Source organism: Dasypus novemcinctus, chromosome 20 (assembly GCF_030445035.2).
Source record: "Dasypus novemcinctus isolate mDasNov1 chromosome 20, mDasNov1.1.hap2, whole genome shotgun sequence".
NCBI classification, from domain to species: domain Eukaryota; kingdom Metazoa; phylum Chordata; class Mammalia; order Cingulata; family Dasypodidae; genus Dasypus; species Dasypus novemcinctus.
The window spans coordinates 6,479,723-6,493,622 of NC_080692.1; the positions used below are offsets into that span (position 1 = coordinate 6,479,723).

Sequence of the window (13,900 nt, forward strand, 5' to 3'; positions counted from 1 at the left end):
TCCCTCACTCAACAAACTGTGAATCCACCTGGGATTATCATGCCTACATCAGTCCAAAAGAGGACCAATGGATCCAGGTCAAACACCTTCTTAAAGTTCCAATACTCTATGTTCACCAACTGCCCTAAATCACATCAGGAAAAAAGGAACAAGAACAGTTAAAAAGGCAGAACAGTGGAGGCAGGAAAGCCTATTACAAAGCTTCCAAAATCAGAAATGTTTTTAAATGAATGTTAGGTATTTTTGTTAAAAAAAAAAATCATTCTATGGTGAGGCAGAGACCAATCCATTGTTTACAGAAAGAAATAATGCCTGTAAGACAATTCAGACATGAACTTATACATAGCTGAACACAGTCAGCAAATTTAATCATTGGAATCTTTGAGTCTTTTATTGTTAAAGCCAAACATTTTTTTTTTCCAGCTGAAAGCTTTTTGCCTTCAGCACAGTCACAGGTGCTTATTAAGAAATGGAAATGTGCTTGAACTTCCACAAGAATATTTGAACTCTATAAATTCTACATTCATATTAAGAAATCAGGTTGATATCATACTTTAAAGTGTAAGCATGACATATAAACTAATGTTCAGCACTTGGGATCGAAATACAAACAAAAATTATACATGAATATGGTGATGAGTGTTCTCTGGTACAAAATCTGGGCATACTTTATGCATTTTAAGTCAACTATAAATTTTAGGTAAACTTCCAGAGTATCATCTTCAAATTTTAGAATTAACACAGAGCTAAAGTTATTATGCACACACAATCCTAGGTTTATGTCCACTTGGCAAAAGCTAATAATTGATGTTTGCCCCACTAAGAGAAAAGTTTTAACACAACAACAGTGCATGCAAGTTTATGTGAGGCGTATGCCGCTTTAAGAAAATAAACTATAAACGCTTTAGACCTATTCATACAATTAGAAAGTACTATTACGGGCTACTTAAAACTATTATATTCATTAAAGCCAAATCTTCACTATCTACACATTTTTAGCCTAATAAATGTTACATCTACTTGAAAATAATAAAACAGGTTTCACTGCAAAATATTCTTTATTGTTCTTCAGTAAATTTCCAAATTCTTTGATGAGATCAAATTTTACTTGCTAATATATATGTTTTCCAAAAAAAAGAGAAAAAAAGCAAACTGCACAAGTTTACTTCCAGGCTAAGGTAATTCAATCATAATACTTCATCCTGACATGACACATGAAACTTAAATGGCCTTTATCTTGTTCAGTTAAGGTATCTTAAATACAAGTACTTAGAAAGAATGGATTTTCATCCTCTCATGCTATGTCCATTTGCTATAATTCTTTGCCTGTTCTTGTGAATTTCACAGAAGGCTAACTTCCAGATCAATTTATTTCTCTCCCCAAACTGCTTACCTGAATATACTTCCGCTGTGTTTCATCATTTAAGACATGGGCAACATGCTTGGAAAAAATCTTCTCCCTACCAGTTCTGGCATGGATACCAACCATAGTGACACCAATGGGCCAAGGGGCATTTCCAATGGCCATCTGAAGATAAGCATCATTAGCCTGAAAAGAAAGTGTAACAAGGGATCAGAAAAGCAAAACTACAGAGAAGGTATGAATTTTCATTTCAAGTATTTCAGTCATTGGTGACTTAATTTTCATCCCTTGTGTAGGAATGCTGACAATATTATCATTCCCGTTACTCAGACAAAACAAATTAAAAAGTAAGTGGGTGAATGCCCTGCCAGGACCACAAACATCCACAGAAAAACAGAAACCAAAGCTAAAAAAGACGAACGTCCCTTTCCCACTTGTGCAATGGAGATCAACATGTTCCAGACCTGCAATGACCAGGTAGGTCATCTGATGCTCTAGCACACTCTGTAATTCGGCTCTCCTTTCGACTCAGTGCTCTCCATCAGGGGTTTCATAATCCCTGCTGCCTGCATGGAGGGCAGGTCTTGGGAAGCAGTGGGTGCTCGGTGTTTGGAGACTACACACAAGTCCCTTACAGATAGCAACAGGGAGTAAATGCCGGCACTCCAGTCAAACCGCTAAAAGCTGAGGTGGTCTCACTTTGGCTCACCCAAGCCTCCCAAGAATCTTAAAGCAAAGACACAAAACCTAAAGCCCACAGAAAACAAGTGGCTCTTTTCAACAAAGCCTGGTTAGCTGTGAGGAAGAAGGAGGGGAAAAACGAAACCGAAGGCAAGCACATTTTAAAGGACACCAAGGGTCTCAGAGGAGTTTAGAAAGCCAGCCTCAAAGGGTTTTTAAGTTCAAAACTCAAACACCCATGTGAGTGACATGTAGCACTGACTAAAGAAAATCAAATACTACAAACAGGCTAATGCAAGATTATTGTCTAAGCTAAGGTAAACCTGAACTTGTTCTACTCAAAAGACTGTATAAAGCTTCATTTTAAATGGGAAGATATGCACATTTTTATCAGAGATTCTCATGTGTGTAAATTTTAACATTTGACATTAACTGACAAAAATTCAATATTTAGTTTTCCTAAGTTTCCAGAGAAAACTAGCCAAATAGGTTATTAAAGCTTTCTGGTCCTTTCTGCAAGTTTATGCAAAATAAACTTTCACCTGATTCTGATAGATAATAATGAGAGGAAAAGGGGAGGAGGCAGGCGTCAGTAGGCCGTGCCTGGAATTCTTTCTGCAGGTGGTGGCCTCACCTATCCACTCCAAAGCACTCTTGACTGAGAGTCACACCTGTGACAGAAACCACCTAAGAATGAACCTGATGACCATAATGCAAAGGTATTTCCTCTGAGAAATCTAACGGGCTCTTCATCCCCACTGTAGCCTCTCTGGCATGGGGCAGCCCCTAGTGGGCTGCCCAGATACCCAGGCAAGGCAGGCTGCAGTCCCTCCTTCTGAGTGCAGAGCCCCCTGTGCTGCTCTGAAAGTGTCCCTGCAGCTGTCCTCTTCTCGGGGAGGCCCAGCGGCTAGGCGCTCCTCCTCTAACCCCAGCCCCCAGCCCACCACATGGGGTCATGTCTCCAGGCTGTCCTCTTGGTGTCTGGTCCCCTGACTCACACCCCATTCCCCCTTTCTGAACTCTGCTCCAGGAGCCCTTGAACTTGGGACGTTGCAGCTCTCTCCCTCCAGCCCCTGCTCCCATAGGCCATTTGGGAGAAAAGGCACTAGAGCGAGGGAGAAAGTCTGCCCTTCAAGGGGCCTGCTACTGTTGCAGTACAAAACGAGAGAGATGAATTTGGCAGTCTTACTTGGAACATTTTCCCATAGTAACAATGAGAAAGGGTGGTTAAATTCCACTGTATCATCAGTCAAATAGTTGTGGATTAAATGGGCTTTTATAGCTGGCCTGGGAAACGAACCTATTTAACAGTGTTTTTCTATGGGAAGAGTTATTCCAAGATGTAATCAACAACTTACAGATTTCTGAAGTTCAATCCCATTCATAAAATGAACACTTCTTATATATGCCTCATGCTCTGAAGAGCATTTAGACCAGGGGTTCTGAACCTTTTTTGTTCCAAAGACCCCTCTGCCAGTCAGGTGAAAACCACAGACCTCTTACTAAGTCCATACTATACTATGTCTTATTTAATAAATATATCACATTGATATCAACATGCCCCACAAGAATGTTTTTTTGAATTTCAATTCAAGCTCAGGACTCCTTGTTAAGAACCCCAGCTTTTTACAAAGGATTAAAAAATCCTGTGGTCTGAAAGTTTGTTTGAATTTAATGCCTAACAGCAGAGCTGATAAGACAATAGAAAATAAAAATTTTTATACCATCAGTTCATTTCACATTTATTATTAAATCCCTATGTAGACCTGAATCTCTGGGCTGTCCATGTGCCAGCTGGGCCCTGAGCCTCAGTGGACGACTACCTACCTCAGCAACACCTACTCTGCAGTTCGCTGGACTTAACCCAGGTCAGTTAACAAGGAGGTGAGGATAGACAATCACCACACCAAGAACTGAGAGAGTCTACAACTGCAATCAGGAGAGTCCCATCCATCAGCCATATGGGATGGAAGCCCCCTCTCTATTAAGAGGTGGAGAAGACATCACCATCCCAGAGTCCTCAGGATTGGGGAATAAAATATGGATTAGAGTGGACTTACTGTATTCTACTACAGAAATATTGTGATTCTAGCAACGGAATAAATTATATTACTGATGTGGAGACAGTGGCTACGGGAGCTGCTGAGGGCAGGGAAAGGGAAAAATAGGTGTAATATGGGGCATTTTCAGGAATTGGAGTTGTCCTGAATGATACTGTAGGGACAAATGCAGGACATTATATATCCTGCCATAACCCACTGAATGGACTGGGAGAAAGTATAAACTACAGTGTAAACTATATCCATGCGTGTAGCAGTGCTCCAAAATGTATTCATCAAATGTAATGAATGTGCCACACAAAGGAAAGAAGTTGTTGAGGTGGAGAAAATAGGGGGTGTGGGGAGTAGGGCAAATGGGACTCTCCTATATTTTTTAATGTAATATTTTGTGTGATCTATGTATCTTTTAAAAATAAATAAAAAATATATTTTAAAAAAATCACTATGTAAAATCTCCCCATCCCAAATTAAGTTACATTATGCCCATAACTCAGAAATGCTTTTTACCACAATTTCAATACACAGCACAGTAATAATGTACCTTCACGTATTCTCTCTGCAACATGAATTTAATAATGTCTGTTATGGATTCTTTAATATCAGCAGGAAGAGTCTGGAAAAGGAAAAAAACATAACTAGTTTTTGGAACTTAATGTATCCAGTGAAAGACAGACTGCATTTATTCTAAATCTGTATGTTCTGCTGTTAAAAGTCGGTTAACAGAAGCATTTTCAGAGAAGCCTTACCCTTTTCCGTAGCTTTCTGAAAAGCGGCCTGAGGTAAGACTCAGTCTGTTTCTGGGTTGCACTGTTCAGTTTACCCTGCACACTGCGTTTCACATAATCTTCTCTGGCATTCAACTCTTTAGCCCAAACGCCAAGAAGAAACTGTTGAAAGAATGGGTAAATTTAGACCACAATGCCACCCAGTGGTTCAATTAAGTTTCAAAGTTCCCTAGCAGGCAAAACAGGACACCGTCAACCTAAAAGTTGGTTTCTTGAGTCACCTATGAACTATTTCTGCTTTCTCATCTATGTTTGAAGTAGTTTGGAAGGTCCCAAACTTGACTACAAACTTCCATATTCTCTACATATTCCTAGGTCAAGATAATTCATTTCCTCCCTAAAAGAACTAGCAAATTTCATAGCTAATTTTTAGACAAAAATAAACTTTGGCTTTATTTCTATTACATAAAATTCAGCTACCCTAGATTTATTATCCAGACAGTTCTGTACTATGACATTTATGAATAGTCCCACCCACCCTACAGATATTGCAATGACTGAGCTTTCTTCTACTCACGCAACAGTGACTAGGATTCAACTACCGATTCTCAATAAGGCACCTGACTAAAAAGAAGGAAAAAAAGGAAGGCTGACCAAAGAAACCATCCCTCCCTTCCCCCCTGGAAAACTAGCCCAAGGTCCCTGGGGTTTAACTGCATAAAGTGTCCCCTTTCCAGAGACAGATACATGGGTAGGCCAGGAGGATGTGCCCCTCCAGTGGTGTGACCCGTGAATGCTCTGTACAGGAGAGCCAGCACAGAAGAAACTTAGTTCATACTAGTTCCCACACCCTGACTAGCCCCAGGCCATATCTTCAATAGCCTCAGAATCTTTATCACTAAAACAAGAAATAGCTCTTCTTGCACTTCAATCTCTTAACCTAAATGCAAAAAAGTTGGTGAATAAATACTGAATGAATCTGGCATTTGTCCACACTCAGCCTAGAGCACTAAAGAGAAAATGCTAAGGAAAACGGAATGCGTCCATTGTAGCAAGCGCAGGCAGCAGTCTGCAGACCCAAGAAAATGAAGAGTCTCTGAAAGGTTATTGTGTTTCCTTTCTCCTGCTGCCAGTCTTATCACCTCCCTCCTTTCCCTACTGTCATCAATCTCCCATAAAAGCTTCTGGAACCCTTCCCTCCTGTGGTGGTTTGGAGCTGTATGTACCCCAGAAAAGCACAGTCTTAAACTTAATCCCTTCCTGTGGGTGTGAACCCACTGAAAAGTAGGACTTGTTGATGAGGTGTCTTCAGGTAAGGTGAGGCCCACATCACTCAAGATGGGTCTTAGTTCTACACTGCAATCCTTTATAAACAGAATGAAATCCAGACACTGAGGGAGAAAGCCACAAAGGGAGCAGCCAGAAGTTGAAACCAAGGGAATCTGGAAGAGGAGAGGCCAGATGCCGCTGCCATGTGCCTTGCCATGTTAACAAGCTAAGGATCAAGGGCCGGCAGCAGCTAGTCCGGAACGCTTCGGTCTTCACAGAGAAAGCACTGCCCTGATGGTGACTTTTTCCCCTAACCTCGAAACCATGAGCAAATAAATTCCCAGTGTTTAAGCTGAACCACTGCACAGTATTTGCTTGAGCAGCCAAGGAAACTGAAATACCTCCTTCCAGAAAGAAAACAAGAAGCTCCCCAAACCTCTAGTTCATTCAGCTGCGGGATTCTTTTCTATTTACAATAAGTCAGCTTCAAAGAGAAGGGCCAAGGAGAAAGGAAACATTCATCTTCTTTAATGAGCCTCTACATCCGAGTGTATAGCAATATCACAAACATATGATAAATATATGGTGTATACATTCAAGCACGGTTTACTGAGCATTTCCCCTTCCAGACTTTAACCCTCGATGATCCAAAAACTTAAGGATCATTCTTAACCAACCAAAATCTCACTCTGTCCCAACCAAAGGATGCATACATACCTTAAGGAATTTTGTAATGATGTCCATGTCTTTATGATCATCACCTTTTCCTAAAGACTCTCCCAATGCCTAAAGAAAAATAAATAATGTTTCTGTTCATTGGTGAAGAACAACAACTGAATATATGTTTAACCCCAGTCTAGGCCCTCTGCTATATATACTGCTTGATTTTTATTTAAAAGCCTGATAGAATTTCTAAATAGGTTAAAAAAAAAAAATCTCCCCAATTTGCCATTTAAGTTTAGAGTGCATGTTATCTTTTATGAATCAAAAGACAAAAGAGGAGAGTGGATATGGCTCAAGCAACTGGGCACCTGCCTCCCACACAGGAGGCCCCAGGTTCACTCCCCAGTGCCTCCTAAGGAAGCCAAGCAGACAAATGAGCAGACAGACAAGGAAGCCATCACGGGGGTGGAGGGGGATAAAAAAACACCATTAAATTTTTTAAAAAGTCAAAAAGGGAAACGGTGCGGTAGGAGTGTGACTGATAACAGATACAGGATTTATTTTTTTGGAAGACAAAATGTTCTAAAATTAGGCTATGATAATGGTCGCACCACCCTATAAATACATATATTAAAACCACTGAATTGTACACTTTCTATAGGTGAATTGTGTGGTATGTGAATATCTCAATATCTTAAAATAGAAAACTCTCAAAAAAAGAAAAAAAAAAGCCCACACGACTGGCTGATGACATCAATTATTTGAGTCAAATTTAGGGCCCATAACTAGGCTGGAGGGGTGGAAAGGACAATTCAAATGGCATCAACTATATCCTCACTCAGAGAAAATACAAAATGTGAGATAGCCAGAATATAAATGAAACCAAAAAATAATTTATGCTTTATTAAACATGGAGCATTAAACTAAGCCATATTTGTTTTTCATGTTAGATGTGCATGATACATTGTTTTAATTAAGTTTACATATATCACTCCACATTCAACACACTGGCAAAAAGGAGAAGGCAAGATATGGGAAGTGTTGGCAGGGATGCAGGGACACAAGAACCTCAGCCACCACTGGTGGGGGGGGCCCAGTACAGCCATTCTGGCAAGCACCTCGGCAGCCCTCAGACCAGCTACCCATCTACAGTCCAGCAATCCTGCTTCTGAGTCCATTCTTGGTTACACACAGGTCTCTCATCACATTGTTTGTGGGAGCAGGGAGCTGGGAGCGACCTGGCTGTCCATGATAACGGGGAAGCAGAAGGCAAAGTGCAGTGAGGACCAGCATGCATGCGGTACTGCAGAGCGGTGAAAAGCAAAGGGTTACAGGCTCATAAGGCATGGGGGTGGATCTCAGAAACAAAGCTCAGTGGAAAAAGAAAAAAAAAAAGAAAATTGTATAGCACATAAATGGAAAATACATGTGCACCAAACACTACAGGTTTTACAGGAACACCAACAAAGGCGCCTTAAAAATAACTAGAATGATTACCCTGGAAGCTAAGAAACGAGGCATGAGCGGGGAGAGTAAATAAATAAAAGCATGAAACAAATGGGCCTCTGCAATGACAAAAGAAGACAGCGAGCTTTGCGCTGATCACTCTGAATAAATCATCTGCTCCGTAGGTGGGGCTGGAGGAGGAAGGGTCTAGAGATTACCTCCAACTCTTCAATAGTGGTGTTTTCTTCATGAACCTTCAAGTCATTCTGTGTGTCCTCCTCTCCAGGCTCTTGACCACCCACAATTTCATTGAGGTACTGCTGATCTATTTTATCCAGGGCTGCTTTCAGATCATTCCTCAATCCCTAAGAAAGGGGAAAAAGTATATTTTGTATGAAATCTCACTGTCTTGCCTCTGACACTTCATTAATAACTACAATTCCTTTTTTTCTCTACAGAGTTGAGCTTAGCAAAACACTTAGAGACTGAAATAAGATTTCAATTAATTTTACATCTATCATCATTGTCCATCCAAGTTTCTTATGAACATATTTACACTTAAAGAGACTGCACTGCAATGGCTAGTTTGATGGTCAGAAAAATTTAAAAAATGTTAGTGACAAATCCAAATAAGAATGCTCATAAAATGCTGAAATTTTCTAATGAAGCCTAGTGAAAGTGACCACATCTCCCTCAAGACCCCCAACCCATTTTCCCAGTTCATGTAGTATCTAACATCATTTCAACTACTCTGAAACCCCAAAACATTCAGAAACATCCAGGGAATAAAGCTGCTTGTCTCTTCTATATCCCAGCTCTCAGTGTCTAACAAACCAGCCAATTCCACATTCCACGCATATCCAGTTCATGCTCATTTGATAAATGCCAGAAGCTCCCACTTTCTAAACATGAGTAAGAATGGCCTTGAGACTTTAAATCCTCAAGACTGGGGAAAGAACAATGGACAAAGTAGACTTATTATTATTCTATTATAGACTTATTATTATTCTAGCAATGGAAGAACTTATATCATCGACATAAAGGCAGTGGCCACTAGAAGTTCTGAGGGGAGGGAGAGGGAAGAATAGGTATAATATGGGGGCATTTTCAGGACATTGGATCCTGCATGACACTGCAATGACGGATACAGGCCATTACACATTTTGTCTAAACCTATTAAAATTGTGCGGATCAGAGTGTAAACTATAATGTAAACTACAGAGCATGGTTAGTAGCAAGGCTTCAATGTGTTCACCGATTTTAACAAATGCACCATACTAACAAAAGATGTTAAAAAGTTGGGGGGGGGGGAGGGTGCAGGGTGGCCCCAGGCTCTGGGCAGGCCGCCAGCACTTGAGCACGCCTTGGGCTCCGCGTGGGACCCTCTGAGGGTCGCCCCCCGCGGACTGAGCCACCGCGCCTCGCAGCTGCCTCCTGGGAAGCACGGGAGCGCACCCACCGCGACAAGCCGCATGACCACAGCCCCAGGAACGCGTGGGGCCCATCCGGACCAGCGGGACCGCACCAGCGCCCTGCACCCACGCCAGGAGCACCCGGGAGCGCCACCCATCAGAGGGCCGCGCCACACGACCCTCCTTGCCTTGAACCCTGACAGACCCCCGTAACAAAGGCACAGCTGTAAACTTGGTAAAAGCACAGTTCCCAGGAAGCCTGGGGTGAAAGTTTTCCACGAGCGCAGCTTGGGGCATCACGGAATGAACAGGGCTTTTCTGTAGGCGATAGCCTGTTTTCTGAGCCTGAGGAGTTTAGTAGGGAAAAAAAAAAATCAAGTTTGCATATTGCTTTCCCAAAAGTGATAAGCATTTTAATAGATTTCTTAAAAATCTGTGCTCTTTAGATATTTTAAAAAAACAACAAAAGAAAATAAAGGGAAAAAAAAGAAAAAGAAGAAAAAATATGGAAGGGGAAGGGAGTGGGACATATGAGAATCCCTGTATTTTTGATGTAACATTTATGTAATCTAAAGCTTTTTTTAAAAATGAAAAAATATACATAAAAGAGCGAGGGAGCCACGGCCAGGAGACGGCTGTGCTGAGTGGCTGAGCATAAGGGCCATCGGGGTTCAGACTTCTGTCCCTTACCAGCTCTTAGACAATTTACTTAACCCGAGTGCCCAGTTTGTATCATTCTACCTACTATGTAGGGCTGCTGTGAGGATTATGTTTTTATTTCATTTACTACTTACTACATGCTGGGATTTTGCTAAGAGCCTTACAGGGATTAACTCATTTTAGGTGGGTTAATACACGTATAGTGCATTCTGAAGAGCCACTGACACATAGTAAGCATTCAGCAAATGTTAACTCTTGCTGCTATTACATTAGAAGCATCTAATTCTGGCCTACTATCCTTTGATAAATACAGAAGAGAAATATTCAACACGAAACACTTAATTTACCAAACATTTACTGAGTACCTGCTGTGTAAAAAGTATAATGCCATATGTTCCCAAAGGTTATCATATCTGATTCTCATTCCATTGAGCTGGGTATCATGGTCTCTATTTCACAAACAAAATGTCTAATCTTTTAAAAGAGATTAAAAGATTTACCAAAGGTCATAGAATTTAAAATTTCAAATGATAAATGCCAGGAATGGAATCCAGACCTCTCACCCCCAAGTCCTGTGTCCTTTCCTCAGAAGTTCATTATGCAAGGCCCTACACCAGACACAAAAAAACAGTCCTCGACCACCAGGAGGAGGAAAACATGTGCCTAACTTAACAGGAGAAATACAGTGCGTACATTAACAGAAGTTTATTACAGGAGCGCAGAGAAGGAAGCAATTAATTCCAACTGGGACCAAGAAAAGGTTCACAGAAGAGATGTAATCTTATGGTTCTGTCTGAAAAGTGTAGGTACAAGATTTCAACCAAGGCACACAAGAGAAATGCACAGCAGGCAAAGGAAAAATCATCATTACAAGACACAGAGGATAAAACGGCTCATACAAATGTTAACATTGCATGGCTAGAATGGTAGCGCTGAGAAATGAAGAAGGAAAGATGGCTTGGCAAAAAATAATGAAAGGTTACAGAAGTCAGGTGGAGGAACTCCATAGAAAATAGGAAGTTGTTGCAAGTTCTAAACAGAAGAGTAAGACAATTGCAGTGCGTTTGGAAGGGTTGAATGAGAAGAGATGCAGCAAGAAGTAATGAGGAAAGTGTAGCAGAGCAGAATGTAAATGAGAGGGATTACAGAAACAGAATGGACAAAACTGGATGACAAACTAGGGGACAAGAAAGAGTTAAGAAAGAAATAGTAACCACATTCTAACTTTCTTGATTCAATGCAAAATGATCATAAACAAAGTAGAACACAGGACAAAGCATAGTGTCAGGGAAACTACAGTAAGATGGTAGGAGCTATTACCAGGTTACAGAGAACACAATACATAGGGAAATTTAGCAACCAGTTGGCGATAAGACATGGAATTTGAGCTGATTCTGTGGATTGTGGACTGTGGCAGAAATGGTGGTACATGACTTTGAGGACAGTTCTGTGCAGTCTCATGGAATACTTGCACTGGGGGTGGCCATAACCAGTAGATCAACTACCTCGATATTGCCTTTCTATGCAGGAATCAGACACTAGCCAAAGGATAACACAGGGAAAAAAGAGATGCCTGGCCAGCCCCCAGCCCTCCGAGCCATTCCAACTGGGGGGCCAGAGACACGAGTGAAAACACCATTTCAGAAGACCAACCCAGGAACCGAGAGGACATTGGTGACAGCCCTCATCTGACTGCACTCAGGAAAGAGCCCAAGCATCAAACATACTCTCTTCAAGTGTCAGTAGAATATTCACTAAGGAACCATCTGGTGAGCCATAAAACAAGTCCTGACAACTTCAGAAGGGCTGAAATCATACAGCATATGTTCTTTGACCAAAATGGAATTCAATTAGAAGTCAGTAAGAAAAAGACAGCTAAAATTTCAGCAATATCCTTCAAATAACATATGGGTCAAAAATAAAATCACAATTTAAAAAAAACACTTCAAGCAGAGAAACAATGAGAACACCATGCTTGTGGGGCAAAGCAAAAGCAATGCATAAAGAGAAGTGTATAGCTTTAAATACTTACATTAGAAAAGAGTTTAAAAACAATTATCGAAGCCTCTGTCTTTAAAAGAGAAAAAAAAAACTGGGAGAAAAAAAATTTTAATGTGAAGAAGGAAAGAAATTATAAGAAGCAGAAATCAATAAAACAAAAAACCCAAACAACAGGAAAAGTCAATGAAACCAAAACTGATTCACTGAAATGATTAATAAAATTGCTAACCTCCTAAGGAGAGACTGATCAGGGGGAAAGACAGAAGGCACAAATCACCAATGTCAGGAAGAAAAGAAGGGCTAAAACTAGCACAACAGATACTAAAAACATTCAAAGAGAATATGATAAGCAATTTCATGCCAGTAAACTTGAAAAGTTTAGATAAAATGGACAAAACTCTTGAAACACAAATTACTAAAAGTAACATAAGAAAAACTAAAATATCTGAACAGTCTTGTAACTTTTAAAGAAGCGAAACTGAAGTTACAGCTTACCACCAGGAAAAGTTAAGCTACTTGCCTTAACTGGAGAATTGTGTCCAACATTTAAGGAAGAAATAATATCAATCTTGCACAAAATTTTCTCAGGCAACAGATAAGGAATATTTCCCAGGTTATTTTATGAGACCAGAATTATCTTGGTATCGAAATCAAACAAGGACATGAAAACAAAAAGAAAACTACAGAGCAATGTCCTTCACGAACATGGGTCATGGGTACAAAAATCCATACCAAAATATTAACAAATCAAACCTAGTAATACTTAAAAAATAATGCACCATGACTCAGTGAGGTTCATCCCAGGAATTCAAGTACTTTGACCTTTGAAAATTATTTAATGTACTTCACTGATTTGACAAAATAAGAGGAAATTCATATGCCTCACTAAAATTTCCTCAATAATTGATGAAGAAAAAACATTTGTCGAAATTTAATATCCATTCATGATAAAAGGCCTCAGCAGACTAGCAAGAAAAGGAAACATCCTCAATCTAATAAACTGGATCTTAGAAAAACATACAGATAAGAACACTTAATGTTAAAAGACAATGTTTTCTCTCCTAAAATTGGGCACAAAACAAGGATGCTCATTCTTACCACTTCGACTCAACATTGTGTTAGAGATCTTAGTGCAGTAATCAAGAAAAAAGAATCAAGAGATTTAAGATTGGAAAGAAGGAAAACTGTTGATTCACAATTGCTAGATACACAGAAAATCCTAAGTAATCTACCCATAAAAGATTAGGACTGACAGGTAAATAAAGCAAGAACGCAATATACAAAGATGAATTACATTTCTACTTTTAGCAATGAATAAGTGGAAAATAAAAATTTTAAAATACCATCTACAATAGTATCACAAAGTATAAAGGAATAAGTTTAACAGAAATTTCCAACTCCTCTACACTGACAACAACCAAACAATGGTGAGAGATATTAAAGAAAACTCAGTTCCATGCCAGTTCACTGAAAGATTTAATTTTGTTAAGATGTCAATTCTAATTCTCACCTACAACTTCAACATAACTCTTAGAAAATCCTAGAAGGTTTTATAGAAATTAATGAGTTAACTTAAAATTTATATGGAAATGCAAAGGATCTAGAATAAACACAACAATC

At 39.9% G+C, this 13,900-nt stretch overlaps 1 protein-coding gene across 2 annotated transcripts in view; it reads right to left on the bottom strand.

Moving 5' to 3' along the window:
- PRPF18 (pre-mRNA processing factor 18) overlaps nt 1–13,900 on the bottom strand; it is a 56,680-nt gene that overhangs the window by 20,422 nt on the left and 22,358 nt on the right. For both annotated transcript variants that reach the window (XM_004451688.5, XM_004451689.4), the window contains 5 exons: nt 8,426–8,572; nt 6,816–6,884; nt 4,851–4,991; nt 4,646–4,717; nt 1,394–1,549 (listed from right to left, as the gene is read on the bottom strand). In XM_004451688.5, the coding sequence (XP_004451745.1) occupies nt 1,394–1,549; nt 4,646–4,717; nt 4,851–4,991; nt 6,816–6,884; nt 8,426–8,572 (585 nt within the window). The remainder of the gene's footprint in view (nt 1–1,393; nt 1,550–4,645; nt 4,718–4,850; nt 4,992–6,815; nt 6,885–8,425; nt 8,573–13,900) is intronic.